The sequence below is a fragment of the Colobus angolensis genome, unplaced genomic scaffold, assembly GCF_000951035.1.
Source record: "Colobus angolensis palliatus isolate OR3802 unplaced genomic scaffold, Cang.pa_1.0 Scaffold136, whole genome shotgun sequence".
In the NCBI taxonomy this organism is placed as follows: domain Eukaryota; kingdom Metazoa; phylum Chordata; class Mammalia; order Primates; family Cercopithecidae; genus Colobus; species Colobus angolensis.
In genome coordinates, this window is record NW_012114444.1 from 1,240,014 (window position 1) to 1,259,187 (window position 19,174).

At 57.7% G+C, this 19,174-nt stretch overlaps 2 protein-coding genes across 3 annotated transcripts in view; both read right to left on the minus strand.

Moving 5' to 3' along the window:
* DNAJC5 (DnaJ (Hsp40) homolog, subfamily C, member 5) overlaps window positions 1-19,174 on the minus strand; it is a 1,035,873-nt gene that overhangs the window by 700,440 nt on the left and 316,259 nt on the right. The gene's annotated exons all lie outside the window — the stretch shown is intronic.
* Window positions 1-19,174, minus strand: part of COL20A1 (collagen, type XX, alpha 1) — a 38,245-nt gene that overhangs the window by 17,773 nt on the left and 1,298 nt on the right. The window contains exons 2-17 of one of the 2 annotated variants that reach the window (XM_011934442.1): window positions 18,202-18,293; window positions 15,407-15,517; window positions 7,614-7,757; window positions 7,158-7,316; window positions 5,818-5,976; window positions 5,376-5,495; window positions 4,753-4,917; window positions 3,987-4,151; window positions 3,571-3,728; window positions 2,973-3,102; window positions 1,947-2,092; window positions 1,740-1,863; window positions 1,432-1,571; window positions 926-1,055; window positions 545-687; window positions 215-347 (exon numbers count right to left, since the gene is read on the minus strand). In XM_011934442.1, the coding sequence (XP_011789832.1) occupies window positions 215-347; window positions 545-687; window positions 926-1,055; window positions 1,432-1,571; window positions 1,740-1,863; window positions 1,947-2,092; window positions 2,973-3,102; window positions 3,571-3,728; window positions 3,987-4,151; window positions 4,753-4,917; window positions 5,376-5,495; window positions 5,818-5,976; window positions 7,158-7,316; window positions 7,614-7,757; window positions 15,407-15,517; window positions 18,202-18,283 (2,209 nt within the window). In that variant the 5' untranslated portion in view covers window positions 18,284-18,293. Of the gene's footprint in view, window positions 1-214; window positions 348-544; window positions 688-925; window positions 1,056-1,431; window positions 1,572-1,739; window positions 1,864-1,946; window positions 2,093-2,972; window positions 3,103-3,570; window positions 3,729-3,986; window positions 4,152-4,752; window positions 4,918-5,375; window positions 5,496-5,817; window positions 5,977-7,157; window positions 7,317-7,613; window positions 7,758-15,406; window positions 15,518-18,201; window positions 18,294-19,174 lie in introns of those variants that run through there. The other variant, XM_011934443.1, reaches the window with a different exon arrangement.

A 19,174-nucleotide genomic window follows, 5' to 3' on the forward strand; every position in this document is an offset into this window, starting at 1 on the left:
CTCCGTGACGTGGTTTGTGCACTCGGCCACTGGGGGAACACCTATCCCCACGTGGGCTGACTCCAGTGACCAGGCTAGCGGTCAGGGGCTCCAGGGCCGGCCTGCTAGCAGTTCTGGGAGCCTGGGGTCCTGGGCCTGTGGAGCGGGTGAGTCGGGGTCCCCTTGGGCCATCCCTGCCCAACACCCAGCAGAGGGGAAGTGGAGGGGCACCTACAGGGGGTATAGCGGAGGGACACAGGGTCACTGCGGGCCCCGTCCCTGTAGTAGGCCAGGATGGTGACTTCGTACTCCGTGTGCCTCCCTAGGCCAGGCAGGACGGCCGTGCCGAGGTTCCCTGGGACAGAGATCTAGGGAGAGGAGAGCCCCAGGGGTCACCAGGTACAGTGGAGTCCTCAGATTGGGGGGTCTGGTGCACAGGCCACGGGCAGTGAGGCATCTCTGGGAGACAGGGTGGGCGCACACAGGGCTCTGAGCCCTGGACTTGGGCCTCAGGACTGGGAGCCCAGGGGGGGCCGCTCTGAAGGACAAGTCCATCCCTGCCCACCTCATGAGCCTTCCCCTCTCCCAGGGGCGTCCACTTGATCTGGTAGACAAGCACACCAGATGGGGCTGCGGCCACCCACGCCAGCTGGACTGTGTCCCCTGGCAGCTCCGTCACGGACAGTTGGCTTGGGCTGGGAACTTTCTCTGAAGGAAGTGGAGACACAGGCTGGGGGTGCAGCCCCTGAGTCTGGGCGCCTCAGAGAAGGGGCAGCCATACCCAAGAGCACCCTATACCCCCATCCATCACACCCATCGGGTGCCCATCCCCACCTGGCTCAGCACCAGCCCAGGGCAGGCACCCACAACACTTGATGTGAACTGTCTAGCGGGGCAGGACGTAGAACCCTCACCAGGCCCCCAGTCCCAACCTCTCCCCACTCACTGGTGGTGACCTGGCCGGTCAGCGTAGAGGAGCCACCCCCAGGGTACAGGCAGGTGACGCGGACAGTGTAGGTGGTGGAGGAAGAGAGGGGCCCCAGTGTGGCCGAGGTGGCGTTCCCAGGAGCCTCTGTCTGCAGTAGGTGGGAGGCCCACATGGCAGGCCCAGCCAGTGCCTGGAGCCCTTGCTGAGGCGGAGACCCAGGCCCAGCATCTGCGGCCAGGACTACCCCATGACCCCCCAGATTGGGAAAATGGGCTTGTCCTGAGGGATGGGAGGGCAACAGAACTGCAGGACGGCTGGGGTGGGGCCTCCCCAGCCTGGTCCCCCACAGCCCCCACACCCGCATCTGCCCCCACACCAGGTGTCCCCACACCAGGTGCCCCCGGTGCGCCTCGTGGCGGCCGTGGTTTTAAGTGTGTTATTTGATGGTTGGCTCTACCCCAGGCCTGCCTTAGGGCCCTGTGGTCCCTCGAGACACTCGGGCCCCCGACAGGCTCTGCTCTCACCTGCCCCGAGTGTCCACCCTCGCTGGAGACATAGGTGACCCTGACCAGGCGCACAGGCCTTGGGGTGCCCTCCCAGATCACTCGCGCCGCGTCGTGGCTCACGTCTGAGAAGCCCAGGTGTCTCGGGGGGGCCAGGATGGCTGCAGAGCACAGCAGAGCCTCAAGGCCAGCATGTGGCCTCCACGGCAGGGGTGGGGTAGGGCAGTGGCTGGGACCAAGGGGGCCTGAGGTCCCCCATGCCATGGAAGGCTGAGAAACAAGAAGGGGGACTTGTCCCACGGGCAGGCAGCCGGGGTTGGGGCACTCACGGGTCCTGGCACGGATGCCCCGGGCCTCGCTGCTCTCAGGGCCTCGCAGGCTCTGCACCGAGACCTCATAGTCCCTGCCTGGTTCCAGGCCATCCAGCAGCACCTCGGGCCGCCTCACCTGCACCTGCAGAGACATGACGTCCCAGGTCAGCCCCCACTCGCTCTGCCCCACTCCTCTGCCTCCCGTCACCCCCCGGCCCAGCTCACCTCTCGGTCCTCCTCCTCACCCTTGGAGGAAGCAGGTGAGCACCGCACCAGGTAGTGGGTGGCCCCGGCTGAGGGCTGCCAGGTGAGGTGGACGGTTCTGGGCGTCACTGCGGCCAGGGTCAGCGCCCGGGGCGGAGACAGAGGTGCTGGGGGGCCATGAGGGGGGCACTTCAGGAAGGGAGCCCACACAGAGATCACACCCACGCACGGGAGGACCCTCACACCAGAGCGGGTGGGCGTGGCCACCGCCCGGCAGATGCACAGGATTCGAAGTGGCACTTCCCAGGCTTCACCTTGGGCCAAGGTCTGTGGCTCCAGCTCTGGGGACACAAGGCCACCCCACAGGTTTTGTTTAAGGCCATCTGCCTTGAGGTCATGGGAGGAATGTGGCCTCCAGGGGGTGAAAGGGGCCTTGGGAAACAGCCAGACACAGAAGGCCACACGGTGTGACTCCAGCTGCAGGAAACGTCTGGGACAGGCACATCCAGAGGCAGAAGGTGGCAGGGGCAGGGGCAGGGGGCGGTGCTTAGGGGTGCAGGGGTTCCTCTGGGGTGGCATGAAATGATCTAACATGGACTGTGGCCATGGGTGACAGCTCTGGATATACCAAAGCCACTGGAGTTGTACACTTTAAATGGTCAGATTGTATGGTGTGTAAATTTCACCTCAAGAAAGCTATTACAGATGGGCTCACGGCCGTCCCTGGGGGTCCAAGAACCCAGGAGCGAAGCCACGTGCTGGGGGCCAAGCAGTGGGGAACTCCGTGAACACTGTGGACAGGGAGTATAATGGGTTGTGATTATGGTTGGGGTGACGATACCAATGGTACAGCTGGTGTTCAGAAGAGAACACCAAGGGTCAGAGGGGCCCAGTGGCTCGGCCTCGGTCACACAGCAAGTTGGGCATGGTGCCAACTGTGGGTGGTTAAGATCCAGGGCTATGCTACCCTGGGGTGCCAGGCTCCAAGGGACGGTCACAAGTGGGGCCTCCCACCCAGAACCTGGCCACTGCCTCTGCCCCACCTACCTGTGGTCGCCAGGCCCCGCAGCCCCTCGCCAACCCCGCCCTCGTAGATGGGGAACACGGAGACCAGGTACTCCGTGCGGGAGGTCAGGTTGTGCAGCTCTGCGGAGGCGGCAGGCCCCTCCACCACCACCTGGAACAGAGTGGGCAAGGACGGAGCCAGGAAGGGGGGTGCTGGGGGACGGGGAGCTTGTCAGCTGGAGTGTGAACTCAGCTGGGGCCCGCCGGGTGCCCCACTTCCCACAGGCCTGGGCTCCCGGTACCTACAACAGTACGGTGCCAGGCACGGTGTGGGCAGGCCCACCACAATCGATCAATTGATTGATCCATCAAAGGGAGAAGGTGCCCTGAGTCTGAACCTATCCCCAGCACCTTCGGAACGACCCCTGCTCTGCCCTCCTCGGCCACCAAAACGCACTCACCCCAGGCTGCCTCCCAGACGCGGCTCCATGGTGAGTCCCTGGCTGCCAGCCCCTCACCGCCCCCTTCTCAGCCTGGACCCAGTCATTTGTGGGCCTTTATTCCCGCCCTCCCTTTTGGCTCATCAGACCCACAACGGCTGCAGACCGGCTCGGGAAGCCCTGTATGCCGGCCCCCTCACCTCCCTGGGGGTGCCACCTCTGGAGGCTCGCCAAACAATCAGATACTTGAGGGGGAGCCGGGGGGCTGGAGTCCAGGACAGGCGGATGCTGGAGGAGGTCACCTGGCTCAGGACCAGGCTGGTGGGGGCGGGGAGGGTGTCCAAGGCTGGAGCCGCTGCTGCTGGAGCGGTGGGGGTGGGGGACGGGCGGTCAGCGCACGAGCCCGTGTGTCCACGCTCCCCCTGGTGGCCACTCACAGGAGGGACAGGAGAGCCGCTCCCCAGCCCCTCTGTGGACAGATGTAAGCGGGGGCTGCAGACCCCCAGAGCCACAGGAACCGGCCTCAGGTAACACCCAGGAGCCACAGCGTCCGCCTACCCCCTGCCCAAAGCAGCCAGGTGGGGCTGCAGCCTGTGTGGGTGACCCTGCCCCGCACCTGGGCCCCGCCGCGGGCCCCCATCCTGCAGCCTCTGGCAGACGAGGCGGCTGAGCAGGCCGGCCAGCGTGGCAAGCTGCGGGAAGTCCAGCACGTTGTGGACGGTGATGTCCCGCGGCGGGGACGCCAGGAGCCTCAGCTCAGCCTCATCGGCGTTCTTCACACCTGCTCGTGAGGAGGGAGGTGAGGTCGGCCTGCACTGGGGTCACCCAAGGGGGCCGCCTGCAGCGGAGGTCTCCGTGGAGAGTGGGTCAGGAGCGAAGAGGCCTATGGGCTGTACTCGGCCCACCTGCCACCCACGTGCCGGGCCAGGAGCTTCTGAGGGGTTGGGGGCATCAAGGAAGGGTCTCTGCTCCCAGGACTCCTGCCTCAGAATCTGGGGTTTCCTCCCCACAGGACAGAGCTGATTCGCCTGTGAATCCCAGGCCCTGGAGGGTACCCTGCCAGGAAGCTCCTCGCCAGGGGACAGCAGGCGGGAGTCGCCAGGCACAGGGATGGTGGCCAGAGGGGGCAGCTGGAGCTGCTCAGTGAATATTGCACCAGGGAGGTTCACGCCACAGGGGTGGGGTTGGGGGGGATTCTACGAAAGGCACCAAACAGCAGGCGACTGAAAAGGAGCAGTGCCCAGCTCTGCGTGCAGCTCCATGGTGCGGATGTGGAAGCTGGGGCTCAGGGACCAGGTGCCCGATGCAAGCTCCCAGCTGCGACCCAAAGCCCACCCGACGGTGAGCCTCCAGCCCAGGGACAGGGGCCGCCCAGTGCTCACCCACAGCAAAGATGTTCACGCCCAGGTCCTTGAGGACACGGGCAGCAGTGCGCACATCGTCCTGAGACTTGCCGTCCGTCACCAGCATCACCACCTTGGCCGCCTCTGGACGGAGGCCGGCCGCCGGCTGCAGGTTCTGCCCCAGCACGTGGGTCAGGGCGAGGCCTTGGGAGCAGCAAGAATAAAGTGACAGGCAGCTGCCAGCATCCCCTCCTGGTGCTCGGCTGGCAGCAACCAGACAGCAGAGATGCTCCTCTCCTTCCCTTGCAGGGTGCCAGGAGGCCAGGTGGCAGCCTGAGGGAGCAGGGAGGGTCTGCCTGTGGGGGGCCCCAAGTGGCACCCCAAGTTCCCCAGCCAGGCCCTACCTGCAAGGTGAGCACCCCGACTGGGCTGGGTATGGACCCAGCCAGAGCTGCCACGGAACACAGGAGCCACGTGCTGGACATGGGCCCTCGTTTTCGCCCAAGGTAAACAAGGGGGTGACTCTGCCCTTCATAAAGGTGTGAACAGGGCTCAGGTCCACACCACTGAGAGCTCCATTTACACACACGCTCCCAGGGTCTGCGAGGGCGGCAGAAGGAGGTCCGCCCTCAGGATGGAGGGAGGGGCGGCCTGGGCCGTACCTGTGAACGTGTTCCCCCCCTTGTAGCGGAGGCGGTGCACAGCTGCCAGCACCTGCTCCTTGGTGCCGAAGGAGTTCAGGTTCCACTCAGTCTGGGCATCGCCGCTGTACTGAGTCAGGCCTGGGGAGCAGGGGCGTGGCCACGGGCTGAGTTTCCAATGCTGAGGGGCCCAGGGAGCCGGCGCAGGGCACACCTGAGAGCTGCATGTGCCTCTGCGGTGTCCCCGGCCACAGCAGCCAGTCCCCAGAGAGAGTACGCTTGCAGAGCCAGGGCCCCCACACAGAGCGTCCCCAGAACACCCCAAGTGGAGAAGGTGTCCCACCCCACAAGGTGGGAGCCCTGGCTGGTGTGGGGACCCCCAGAGGTCACAGCCTCCGCCGGCAGTCAGAGCTGTGGGGACCACGCCCGGGGGGGACAAGAGGCGGGCCGGGCCAGCACCCACCTACTTGGACCTTATCCGGCCCGATTTCAAAGGGTGCAATGACACTGGCCAGGAAGTCCTTGACCTGCTGGAAGTGACTGTGGCCGATGCTCCAGGACCCGTCCACCAGGAAGACCACGTCAGCAGGCACAGGGGGTAGGCAGCGGAACTGGGAGCTGGCTGGGGTGGTGGGAGTGGGTGAGGTGTTAGGTGAAGCCCATCCCTGGTCCAAGACCCCCAAACTGCTCCCGGCCTGGCCCCAGCCCCCAGATCACCTTCCCTGGGGCTCCAGCCACAAGAGTGAGGCAGGCTGGGCCAGGTATCAGGGAAAGGACTCCAAGACCCTCAGGCCTCACCGGACTAGCCAGCCCCACACCGGCATGGCTGCACAGTCCAGCCACCACGAACGTGAGGCAGCCTGGTGCTCGGGCACCTCTGTCCCCCACGGCTGCACGGGGCTATCTGCACGGGAGCCGGCCTTCGCTGCCCGCCCAGACACCAGGCCCGGAGGCCCACTGGGTGCAAACTGCACGAGGAGGGGAGGGTGGGCCCCGCAGACAGCTCCAGCAGAACCACCGTGAGCACTGCCCTGGCGGTGCTGTGGAGACAAAGGCCCCACCCCCGGCCTGGCGCTCCCCAGAGTCTCGCAGGGACAGTGCCTGGTGGGGCGGGCTGCAGAGCTGGGCCAGATCCCTGGGGAGCTGCCTCAACGAGGCCAGCAGCCATCACAGTGGAGCCCCCCGTGGGGCGACCGAAGAGGCCCAGCTGCTCTGGGGGAGGACAGCACCGGACCCGAGGACCTCTGGAGGAATGTGTCCAAGGCGAAGGAGGTGGACACTTCCTTCAGTTCCAAGTCTGACCAGGGAGGCAGAATCCTGCCTCTGAGGATCCCAATCTGATGGAAGAGACAAAGCAGGCCCTCCCAGTTCCATGGGGAAGCCCGGCCCCACCTGCAGGGGCCTTGTGGGCACACACAGTGCACGTCCCCTGTCTGTGCCTACCCCTTACCCGGCTTCTCTTCTGTCCTGGTGTGATCCTGCCTCTCCACACCTGCGGCCGGCTGGGCAGGGCCCTCCCTCCGGGGCCCCCGGACCAGCTCTGCTCCTGATCCCACTCTTGGGAGAGCATGACCCAACCCTCTCACCACCCCTAGACTCAGGCTGGAGGTTCCCAAAGGGGTCAGAGGTAGTGGGACCACCTGCTCCCAGTGGCCTGGCTTGAGTGAACCTGGGAACGTGACAGCCTTAAGTTAAAGCTAGAGGGTGTGTGGTCAGACATGAGGAAGAACTTCCTGGCCTCATGGTGGGAAACCAAAGGTCACTCCCTCCCCGGAGACTTCCTCTCCCTCCACTCTGACCCACCGGAAATGGGCGGATCCCGGCTTGGCGCGAAGGCAACTCGGGGCTCGGAAGCCTGCTCCGGGTCTGGGCTCCCCATGAGGGAGGGGGTGGGCTCCAGGGCTCCAGAGCTGAGAGGTCTCTGGTTGTTCCTGTCCAAGGAGCTACTCTTCAGATCCTCAACTGCAGGGAGACACCAAGGGCCATCAGGGTGGGAGCGGAGGGCCTGGTCCACTGGGGTAGCTGCACACACACTCCCTCAAGGGCGCGTGTGCAGGTGCTGAGGGCCCAGGACCCTGGGCAGCAAAGACGTCAGGGGCAAGGCAGCCTTGCTGGTGAGTCAGGACTCGAACCTGGCCCTAGCCCAGCCCAGAGCGGCTTCACACACACCCACCCCTGGGGCTGGAACGCAGCCTGGAGGAGGGTAGGACCCCAGCCTGGAGGAGGGTGTACCCAGCTGGCAGTACCCGGTGGACTTACTCACAAACTCCCTCCGAGCCAGCAGGAAGCGCCCAGAGCCAGTGAGCTCGAAGATCTGCAAGGTGTAGCCCTTGGAGGGGCTCAGGCCCCCCACTGTGGCCTTAGGGGTCTTGGTGGTCAGTATCACCTCCTGTTCCGAGTCCCCTGGGTGGGGGTGGGGAGAGCTTTAGAGGCCAAGGTGGGCACACGTGTGTGCATCTGTCATGGTGGGAAGTGAAACCCTCTTGGCTCCTCCCCCCCACCCCAGCTCCTCCCCTTGAGGCCAGGGAGAGAGAAAGAGAGAGGGTCTGATGCAAGGGACATAGGCTCCTGGGTAACAATGTGAGCGGGAATGGGTCCTGGGGCAGTAAAAAAGAAGATGTCACTTACTAAACCCCCTAGAGGAATCTGTCACATGGTGAGGTGAGAACCCATCAACCCTCAGACACACTGTCAAGGTATGAAGATGGGGCCCCCAGGGATGGGATGACGACCGGAGGGGCCAGGTCCAAGAAGGAAGAGTCTGGGGCCAGGGCCCTACCCACTCCCACAGGCTCCCACCCTATGGGCCGCGCAGACCGACCAGCCGCAAGTATTTTCTGCTGTGTGACTCCATGATTCTAAAGTTAGGGCTGCATTTCAAGTGTGAAAAGCAAACAAATGATTCCAAAGGGAATACTGTCATATTCTCTGAGGAAAGAGCAAGAAGAAATGGCCTTGAAATAGCACTCAGGAGGTAGCAGTCAGACCTAAAGAGGCACTTTGGGCACTGGGTGATTCTCTGGGTCTCAAATGCTAAGATGAGGGAGCAAAGGAGGGAGGAACCTGCACCTGCACACCTGGGGGGAAAAGAGGAAGGAGGAACTCACACCTGCACACCTCGGGGGAGAAAAGGAAGGAGGAACCCACACCTGCACACCTCGAGGGAGAGGAGGAGGGAGAAACTCACACCTGCACACCTGGGGGGAGAAGAGGAGGGAGGAATGCGCGCCTGCACAACTGGGGGGAGAAGAGGATGGGGGAACCTGCACCTGCACACCTGGAGGGTGGTAGGGAGGGAGGAACCCATACCTACACATCTGGAGGGAGAAGAGGAGGGAGGAACCCACACCTGCACACCTGGGGGGAGAAGAGGAGGGAGGAACCCACACCTGCACAACTGGAGGGTAGAAGGGAGGGAGGAACCCACACCTGCACACCTGGGGGGAGAAGAGGAGGGAGGAACCCACACCTGCACAACTGGAGGGTAGAAGGGAGGGAGGAACTCACACCTGCCCACCTGGAGGAAGAAGAGGAGGGAGGAACCCACACCTGCACACCTGGAGGAAGAAGAGGAGGGAGGAACCCACACCTGCACACCTGGGGGAAAAAAGGAGGGAGAACTCGCACCTGCACACCTGGAGGGAGGACGGGAGGGAGGAACCCACACCTGCCCACCTGGAGGAAGAAGAGGAGGGAGGAACCCACACCTGCCCACCTGGAGGAAGAAGAGGAGGGAGGAACCCACACCTGCACACCTGGGGGAAAAAAGGAGGGAGAACTCGCACCTGCACACCTGGAGGGAGGAAGGGAGGGAGGAGCCCGCACCTGCACACCTGGAAAGAAAATTGACACCATCCTCCCTGCGCAGTGAGCAGCTCCCCACAGCCCTACCCAGCCCTGTGCCAGGGAGTGACCAGCCAGGGAGGACCCTCTGCTCTCGGCTGAGCAAATAGGAGGCAGGGGTGTTGTCATTACCATCAATAGCTAACTGTTATTGAGTTTTCACTGTGTTTCTGGCAGTATCCTAAGAATTTCACAGGTATCAAGCCTCATAATCTTCACAGCCCCATTACACCCATCTTTTAGATAGGAAAACTGAGGCACAAAGGACCAATCACACAGCTACTCCGCAGGAGAAGTGGCATAGCAGCCCAGGTCTGTCATATTCCCAAGCTTCCTGCACAAACATGTGATTAGCAAGCAATGACAATCATGAATAAGTTTTATGACATTTAATATAAATATACAATTTTAAAAGCACGGCATGCCCATAATCCCATCGACTTGGGAGGCTGAGGTGGGAGGATCACTTGAGCCCAGGAGTTTGGGTCCAGCCTGGGCAGTATAGTGAGACCCCATCTCAAAAATCGATAAATAAGGTGCTTGAAAATGGGATAAATGTTATTGTGATGTTCTAAGGTCCTAGCATTGCCTGGGGACAGCCGAGACAACCATCATGTATATCATATACTGATAAATCAAGACTGCATGCTGTGGTCGCTAGCGTGGTTACTTGAAGGGTAAACGAGCATAGAATCACCAAGTTGACGGCATCAGGGAAGACTCACCCCATACTGCCAGCTGTGGTGACGTAGGAATAACACGGCACCACTGATAAAGAATTCTTAACAAACATAATCAAATTTGCCTCTGCCAAACTTCCAGCATCTAACTGCCAGTCTACGGGAGACAGGGTGGAGAGAGGAAGGAGCGAGCTAAATGGCTCCCCAAAGATGCCACTGGCAAGAGAAGAAAGTGGGAAGTTCGACAGAACAATCTTGTTTCTTCTTCTACAAATAAATGTCAAAGAAAATGGAGAGGAGAAAACTGTTTTAGATTAAAAACTGCTTAAGACACAGGAACCAAACACATTGTGCAGACTCTGTTCACATCCCAATTCAGACAAATCAATTGTAAAACACATGCGTCAAGGCCAGGTGCGGTGGCTCATGCCTGGAATCCCAGCACTTCGTTCGGGAGGCCGAGGCGGGTGGATCACCTGAGGTCAGGAGTTCGAGACCAGCTTGGCCAACATGGAGAAACCCTGTCTCTACTAAAAATACAAAAATTAGTGGGCGTGGTGTCATGCGCCTGTAATCCCAGCTACTTGGGAGGCTGAGAGAGGAGAATCTCTTGAACCTGGAAGCAGGAGGCTGCAGTGAGCTAAGATCATGCCACTGCACTCCAGCCTGGGTGACAGAGTGAGACTCCATCTCAATAAATAAATAAATAAGTGACATGCATCAAGTTAGAAAACTCAACACAACTAAATATTCAATGATAGTACCAAAACATTTTAAGTTTGGGAGCTGCTCATGGTATTGGGGTTATGTTTGAGTCTTTTCTTTTAGAGAAACATACTGAAATATTTATAGACAGGATTATATGATATCTGAGATTTGCTTTAAGATAATATAGAACGTAGAGCGGGGTTGAGGAGAGCGACATAAAACAAGATTGGCCACACACTGGTAACTGCTGAAAGCTACGTCATGAAAACATGAGGCTTCATTACACTACAGTCTCTTCTTCTGCATGTTTAAATTCTTCCATTAAAAAATCAGTTCAAACAAAGACAAGAAAGCAGACAACAAAAATTTATAACAAGTATAATAAAAAGGGAAGATTATAGATATAAACTCAGATCATTAATTTCATTAAATATAAATGGAAAAAAATCTTTCAATAAAAAGACAAAGACTGTCACACTGGATGAAAACCATACCCAATTATATGCTGCTTAGAAGACACATCTAAAATGAAAGGCTGGAGAATGGTTAACAGTAAGAGAAGGAGAAAAGAGATTTAATGCAAACACTACCTGGTGAAGCAATAGGACCATCACAACAAGTAAGATATAAGGAAAACAAAACAGCACTAGAGAGGTAATGAAGAGCACTTCAAAATGAAAAAGGGTCAACTTACCAGGAAGATACAATCATTCTAAGTTTGTATGAACCCAATAACAGAGCCTCATGCACAAAGCAAAGAACAGTAAGACAACTACAAGAAAGATGTATCTACAATCACAATGGAGATCTGAAATACTTTTTTCAGTAGCAGGACAAGTAGACCCCAAACATAGTAACTATATAAAAAATCTGAAAAATAAGGTAAATAACTTAACTGGAACATTAGAAAAGTCTACCCAACAACTGCAAATTGCATATATTTTCAAAGTCACATGGAATACTGACCAAAATGGATTATATGCGGGACCATAAAGCGAGGTTTTTTGTTTTTTTTTTTTTGAGACGGAGTCTCACTCTGTCGCCCAGACTGGAGCGCAGTGGCACCATCTCGGCTCACTGCAACCTCCACCTCCTGGGTTCAAGCGATTGTCCTTCCTCAGTCTTCCAAGCAGCTGCGATGAAAGGTGTGTGCCACCACACCCGGCTAGGTAGAGACGGGGTTTTGCCATGTTGGCCAGGCTGGTCTCAAACTCCTGTCATCAAGTGATCTGCCAACCTTGGCCTCCCAAAGAGCTGGGATTATAGGCATGAGCCACCACGCCCGGCCAGCAAGGTACTTTCCAAATGACTGAAAGCATATTGTACATTTCTGGCCACAATGCAATTAAGGAAGAAATCCAAAACAAAAACTAAGGGGAAAATCCCCCCACGTTTTAAAACTAAGAAACACACTTCTAAGTAGCCTATGGGTCAAATAAAAATATCATGAAAAAAATTAGATATTTTTACCTGAATGATAATGAAAATTCTACATATCAAAATGCAGCTATAGCTAATGGCTAGAAGAAAATTCAATAGTTTTAACTTCGTATCTTATAAAAGAAGGCCAGAAAACCAATGAATTTAAGCATCCATCTTAAGTTTGAACACAAAATTAAACACAAAGAGAGTAAAAGAAACAGAAACAAATAAAATAAAAAACAAACAAAATCAACGACAGACCAACCAAGCCAAAATGTGTTTTATTAAAAGACTAATAAAGTAGATAAACTTCCAGATTGCCTTTTGAAAGCAGAGAGAAGGTTCAATCAATAACGGGGAAGAAAAGGGTGCTATAACTACAGAATCTATGGGATAATATGAAAACGTTATGCCAATTAATCAGGAAATTTATATAAAATACAAATTCCTATTTAAAAAACTAACTTACCAAAACTGACCAAAAAAATTAGGAAATCTGAGTAGTCCTATGTCTGTTGAGGAGATTGAATCAATTATGTAAAGTGTTCACACACACACACACACACACACACACACACACAAAACACAAGCCCAGAAGTCAGCACCAGTGAATTCTAGCAAACATTTAAGGAAAAAAATACCACCATTACACAAACTTTTCCAGAAAATAGAGTAAGAGGAATCTTTCCCCACCTCATCTTATGAGGTATAAAGCTGATACCAAAAGGACTTTATAAGAAAGGGTAGTTATTGGTCAATATTCCCTCATGAATATAAGTATAAAAATCTTAGATGGGTTGGGTGCGGTGGCTCACGCCTGTAATCCCAGCACTTTGGGAGGCCGAGGTGGGCGGATCATGAGGTCAGGAGTTCGAGACCAGCCTGGCCAACATGGTGAAACCCATCTCTACTAAAAATACAAAAATTAGCCGGGCGTGATGGTGGGCACCTGTAATCCCAGCCACTCAGGAGGCTGAGACAGGAGAATTGCTTGAACCCGGGAGGCGGAGCTTGTAGTGAGCTGAGATCACACCATTGCACTCCACCCTGGGCAACAGAGTGAGACTCCATCTCAAACAACAACAACAAAAATCTTAGATGAAATATTTGCAAATTGATTTACTAATATATAAAAGGGGATAGGCCAGGCACAGTGGCTCACCCCTGTAATCCCAGCACTTTAGGAGACCAAGGTGAGAAGATGGCTTGAGGCTAGAGATAGAGGCTGCAGTGAGCTATGACTGCACCACTGCACTGTGCACTCCAGCCTGGGGGACAGAGCGAGACCCTGTCTCTTATGTTTAATACTGAAAAAATCAACTACTGTAATTTACTACATTAATCAAATAAACGAGAAAATAACCACCTCACTGAAGAATGAACTTGGAAAAAATAATGCACTCTCTTGGTAAAAACTCAGCCTAAGTAGGAACAGAACAGGACTTAACCTGATAAGGCACATCTATCTGGAAAAGGCGGAACGACAGAAAACAGCTCAGTGGTTATGGAGCACTGGGCTAAGGGCTGACCTTGGGGTAAGAGATCTGTCCTCTGCATCAACTGTGACAGTGGCTACAGGATTGAATTCATGTGATAAATAAAACTCACAGAGCTATTCACAAAAGGGTGAATATTTCTGCATGTAAATTACAGCTCAATAAAGAAACACAGGATACCACTGAACACCCACCAGAGCAGCTCAAGTCCCGCTGCCAAGCATTGGTTGCCAAGGGCGTCATGTACCGGAAGCGATCACACGCTGTGATGGGAGTAGACACCGGCACGACCCCTTTGGAAAACAGTTCAACGTTTTCTACTGACGCTGAAAACATGCACACGCTGTGGTGCTTCCACTCCTGGGTTTACACCCAGAACAACATGCGTACGGACCACGATCCCTCACACAGCGTCTACACAACAGCCAACCTGGACACAAGCCACACGTCCGTCAACAGCAGAACAAATCACACAGGGGAATACTATACAGCAAAGAAAACGGATGGCTGTTACACACCACGGGTGAACCTCACAAAATGCCCACCAAAGACACAGACACGAGGGAGTCACCACAGTGTGATTCCACTTAGAGAACGTTCTGAAACAGGCAAACCAGTCTGTGCTGTCGGAGGCGGCCGTCCGGGGAGCAGGGGAGGGTGGACGTTGGGAAGGGCACCCGGGACGGTCTTTTGCCACCCCAGGAGGGGTTTGTGTTGGCCGCCCCACTGTGCTGACTCATACAGTTAGCATTTACGCCTGTGCGCTGTTCCATCTGAGTTTTGAAAAGCTTTAAAATTAGCACCCATCGTCAGGTTAGGGCTGCTCCGTGCTCTAGGAACAGGGTTCCCTGAAAAGGTGTCCTCAAGGCCCTGCTCCTGTAAACAAGGATTCACACGTGGGGAGCAGGTGCTTCTGGGGTTCGCTGTGCGGAGTCCAGGCTGTTCTGAATGCCCCTGAGTTGCTGAGACTCGTTCTGAGGAGGGAGTCATTTATTTAAAAAATACAGACCGGGCGTGGTGGTTCATGCCTGTAATCCCAGCACTGTGGGAGGCTGAGGCAGGCAGATCACCTGAGCCCAGTTCAAGACTAGCCTGGGTAACGTGGTGAAACCCCTTCTCTACAAAAAATACAAAAATCAGCCAGGAGTGGTGGCATGCGTCTGTACTCCCAGCTACTCGGGAGGCTGAGGTGGGCGGATCTTCTGAGCTCGGGAAATTGAGGCTGCAGGGAGCTGTGATCGCACCACTGCACTCCAGTCTGGGCAACAGAGCAAAACCCTGTCTTTAAAAAAATTAAAAATTAGGCCGGGCGCGGTGGCTCAAGCCTGTAATCCCAGCACTTTTGGGAGGCCGGGAGACGGGCGGATCACGAGGTCAGGAGATCGAGACCATCCTGGCTAACACAGTGAAACCCCGTCTCTACTAAAAAATACAAAAAACTAGCCGGATGAGGTGGCGGGCGCCTGTAGTCCCAGCTACACGGGAGGCTGAGGCAGGAGAATGGCGGGAACCCGGGAGGCGGAGCTTGCAGTGAGCTGAGATCTGGCCACTACACTCCAGCCTGGGCGACAGAGCGAGACTCCGTCTCAAAAAAAAAAAAAAAAAAATTAAAAATTAAAATTAAAAATTTAAAAATTAAAAATTTAAAAAATTAAAAGTATGTACTGAATGCCTTCTGCGGGGGCTGCATGCCAGGGACAGAGGAGCCACATTCCCTGTTCCGTGTCGTACATGACGGGGGAAAGGAATGTGGGGACAGCAGACACTGAGGCCAGAGAGGTGCTCACACAAACGGGCTGGTGGGAGGGATGCCATGGGCCTGAGCGATGGCTGTGGCCGCCACACTGACCGTCCTCAGCATACGCTAACGGGGATGGGGGCCTGGGAGCGCGCAGGTCCTCACCTGCCATGGGCTGAACCTGCACCAGGTAGCCGAGGCCGCTCCCTTCCGACTCTCTCCACTTCATCTGCAGCCGGTCCTCAGGCAGCACAGTCAGCCTCAGGTGGCCACTTGCTACAGAAACAGGACATAAGTGGTCAGGACTGACCCGGCCTCCCCAGCCACCTAACCAACTGTGGGGGTTACAGGCATCCTGTCCTCAGCGTGTGGGAGGGACACAGTCCTATCCCGGGGGACCCCAAAGAGACACAGCCCACCCAGGGTGTCTGAGGGGGACTCAGCCCCACCTGGGGAGACGAGGCCTCGCCTGGGCACTGAGGAGAACCCGGCCCTCCCCGGGGTCCGCAGTGACAGGGCCACCCCGGTAGCTTCGGTGAGAGGGAGTCCAGTCCCACCCAGGGAGGACCCGGCCTGGCTCCTCGGAGTTCCTCCCACCAGGAAGAGGCTCAGGCCCACGTCTGGGAGGGCAGCAACTGCCCCACTGGTGACCGGAGGCCCCGAGCCAACACAGCAGCTGGCAACGCGCCTGGGGCCCTGAGCTGAGTCTCCTGGGCTGAGTCCCCTGAGCTGGGACCCCTGAGGTGAGTCCCCTGAGCTGGTGCCCTCGGGCTGAGTCCTGGGCTGAGTCCCCTGAGCTGAGTCCCCTGAGCTGGTGCCCTCGGGCTGAGTCTCCTGAGCTGGGGCCCTTGGGCTGAGTCCCAGGTTGAGTCCCCTGAGCTGAGTCCTCTGGGCTGAGTCCCTGGGCTGGGGCCCCTAAGCTGAGTCCCCTGAGCTGGGTCCCGGGACAAGTGACCATGCAAGCTGCAGACCCCTCGCTGCTGAGATCACTGCCAGATGCACGTGCCCCCTCAGTGGGGAGTGTGGGTGCAGAATCCCACACTGGAAGAAGTGCGTGCACATTGGCACGTGTGTGTGTCCGCACCCCCAAGACAGGGCTGCCTCCCACGGTGGGGGATGGGTATCCAGGCCATCTGAGAGGAGGAGGGGGCGGCAGGGGCCTGGCCAACCTCCTGGAACTCTGGAGAGGGTTGGTGCGCCTGGAAGCTTCCGGGGCTCTGCAGTAGGGGCAGCTATTTTTGGAAAATGGGGACAGAGATGGGCTTCTTTGGGCTGCCCCCGGGAAAGCTGGGGCTCAGGGGGAAGGGCAGGGGCTGGGGTGCACTTGGGACAGACACAACGACCCATTCAGAGTGGGCAGCAGCTGGGCCGGGTCTCCGGATGGGGCTGAGAGGCAGGAATGTGTGGGGGATGAGAAGGGGGCTCTGAAGGCCAGCTGTGAGCGGGGCCCCTCCTGCAGCCCCTGCTTGTGAAGAGCCTTCTGTTGCTCCACTCTGCCTGAGAATGTCAGGGAGCCCTTCCCCAGCTCCCTGCTGGGGGACAGCACTGTGGAGCCTGAGCAGCGTGCTGGGCAGACAGCGGCTGGTGGGAAGAGCCCCACCCAGGACCACGCTCCCCTCCCTGGACTGTGGCCGCACTGCGGCCATCCTGGGAAGGGCTGCCCCAGCGTGTTGGCTCCCACCCGTCCTGGGCTGGACTCAGTGCCCCCAGCCCACCTGGCTGTCCTCAGGGACTCAGTGGCCCCTGAAAGGCTGTTGTGAGGGGCGGCTCCATCGTGCTGAATCCTGAACTAGACAGAACTAGATTTGCCTAAACTCAAGTTGTTTCTGTAGAACCACTTACTGATTTGTCTCAAATTGACAGTGGAAGCTTCTCTCAAACTGAAATCTCGGCCTCCACTGGCCCCAGGGCAGGGTTACCATGCCTGAGCTGAGGGGACCAAGGCACCTGTCCACGCAACAGCCTGCTGCCTGCGTGCAGGGCAAACTGGGCACCTCAGCATGCGAGACAAGCCACGAAATCCGGAAGCATGTTAGACCTGGGCTCCTGCATCTCACCCGCCCCTCTGCAACGGCAGCGACACGTGGAGGCTCCCTCGCCCGGCCTGTCAGGCCCTGGTGGTGGTCCTTTAAATGCACATTAGAAGGGGGAGCTGCCGCCTCCTGCTTTTCACCCCAGCGGAATAAAACCATCACTCAGCAGGAGCCCAAAACCTCCCAGGAGCTTGCAGGTGCCGGGAGGGGCCGCGTTGGCCCAGCCCAGGAACAAGTTTACAGCATGGCCGAGGCCCAAAGCCTTCTCCACAGACACAGAGATTCACCTTCCTAGAATCAATCTAAACCCACATTTCTCAACGGGAGGAAGAAGCTGCTCAAGACAGGTGAGCCCACAGCACCTCTGACATTTCCTTTTGCTGCCATGGGCGGTGCCCTACGTTACCCAAACGCCCCAACCAGTAACAGCCAGACTGGAGGGGCCTTCTGAGGGCGTGGTGCTTGTGGTGCGGTCACCCAGAGATGTGCATGGAGGAGGTGGTGCTGTGTGGAAATGCGGGTGCCTCACTGGGAGAAGCCAGAGGGCTATGTGCCCAAAAAACCAGTGGGAGGCACCGGTGGGAAGCAGGCAGGAGGGAAGGCGGCCCCATCTTCACCCCAGCCTCCTGCTTCCTGGAGACTGCTCCAAAAGGTGTTCGTGGAATAACTCTCAGCCAAGCATTGACATAACAGAACTAAACACACAGGCGCGTTCCCAAGGCGAGGCTGAGGGTTTGGCGGGAGCACACACTCCCTCCCGTCCGTCCCATCCTCTTCCCTTTTTCGTGGGAGCTGCTCTGAATTCAGCAGGCATTCAACTTATAAGGAAGGCCGGGCGCAGGGGCGGAGGGCTCGTCCGTCCTGGTGGGCACTGGTGGGGCAGCCGTGGCCTGGGGGCAAGCAGGGATCCACTGCCAGTGTCCTTACCTTGTCCTGGCTCTCTTCCCAGGGTGGTGCTCAGCCACAGCCAGAGGCAGAGGCCGAGGTGTGCGGGGGCTCGGGAGCTCATGGTGCTCGGGCTGTGGAGGGAAGACGCCATGCCATTCAGCCATTCCCGGGTCTGGCCCCTCCCTGACCACAACACCAGAGCTTCTCCACATCCTCGAAGGCCAGGCAGGCTGTCCCCACACCAGGCTCCACTCCTCACGTGTGGGGACCAGAAGCCTGCAACCTACTGTCTAGAGGATACCCCCCAGCTGCCTAAAACTCAAGGACCCAAGGCTGGAGCTGGGTCTGCCTCCCACTCCCTCCTTCCTCTTGGCATTGACACCACTGGGAGCTGTTCTGAATGACAACAGGACCCCCAGCCCCCAGCTGTCCCCAAGCCCAGTGCAGGGGTGGCTGGGACGGGCACAGGGTCTCCTGCTCCTGGGGCTCCTCAGGGCTGTGGAGGGCTGAGGCCACGCGCGAGCTTTCCAGGCAATGTCTGATTGCTGAACACGTGGAGTCCCTGTGGCCCCAGCCTCGTCCTGGAGGCGGAAGGGTTACCAAAGACCTGTGGAGGAGAGTGAGAGCTGCCCAAGCAGGAGTGGGGAGCAGGTGGGTCTGGAGGACGCCAGCCGGAGGTGCAGGGTGTGTGTGCCATGGGCACGCCGCTCTGAGGCCGAGACAGGGAGGTGGCCAGGGCCACTGGAGAGCTGAGTGGGCTACAAGGAGGGCCAGGGAAAACCAGGCTGGGCCTGCTCAAAGGGGCTGGGAATGGAGGTTGGATTTATGGTGCTCTGAGGAGCAGCTGAGGGGGACTCAGAGGCCAGGGACCAGTGCCCAGAGGTGCCATTCGGAGATGTGGGGTGCCTGTCAGCTGCCAGGCCCGAGTCCTCCACCTGCCACCATACCCAAGGCTGAAGGAGAAACACTGCGGGTTCTCCTGCACCCCATTCCCCCCTCCCCCGCACACCCC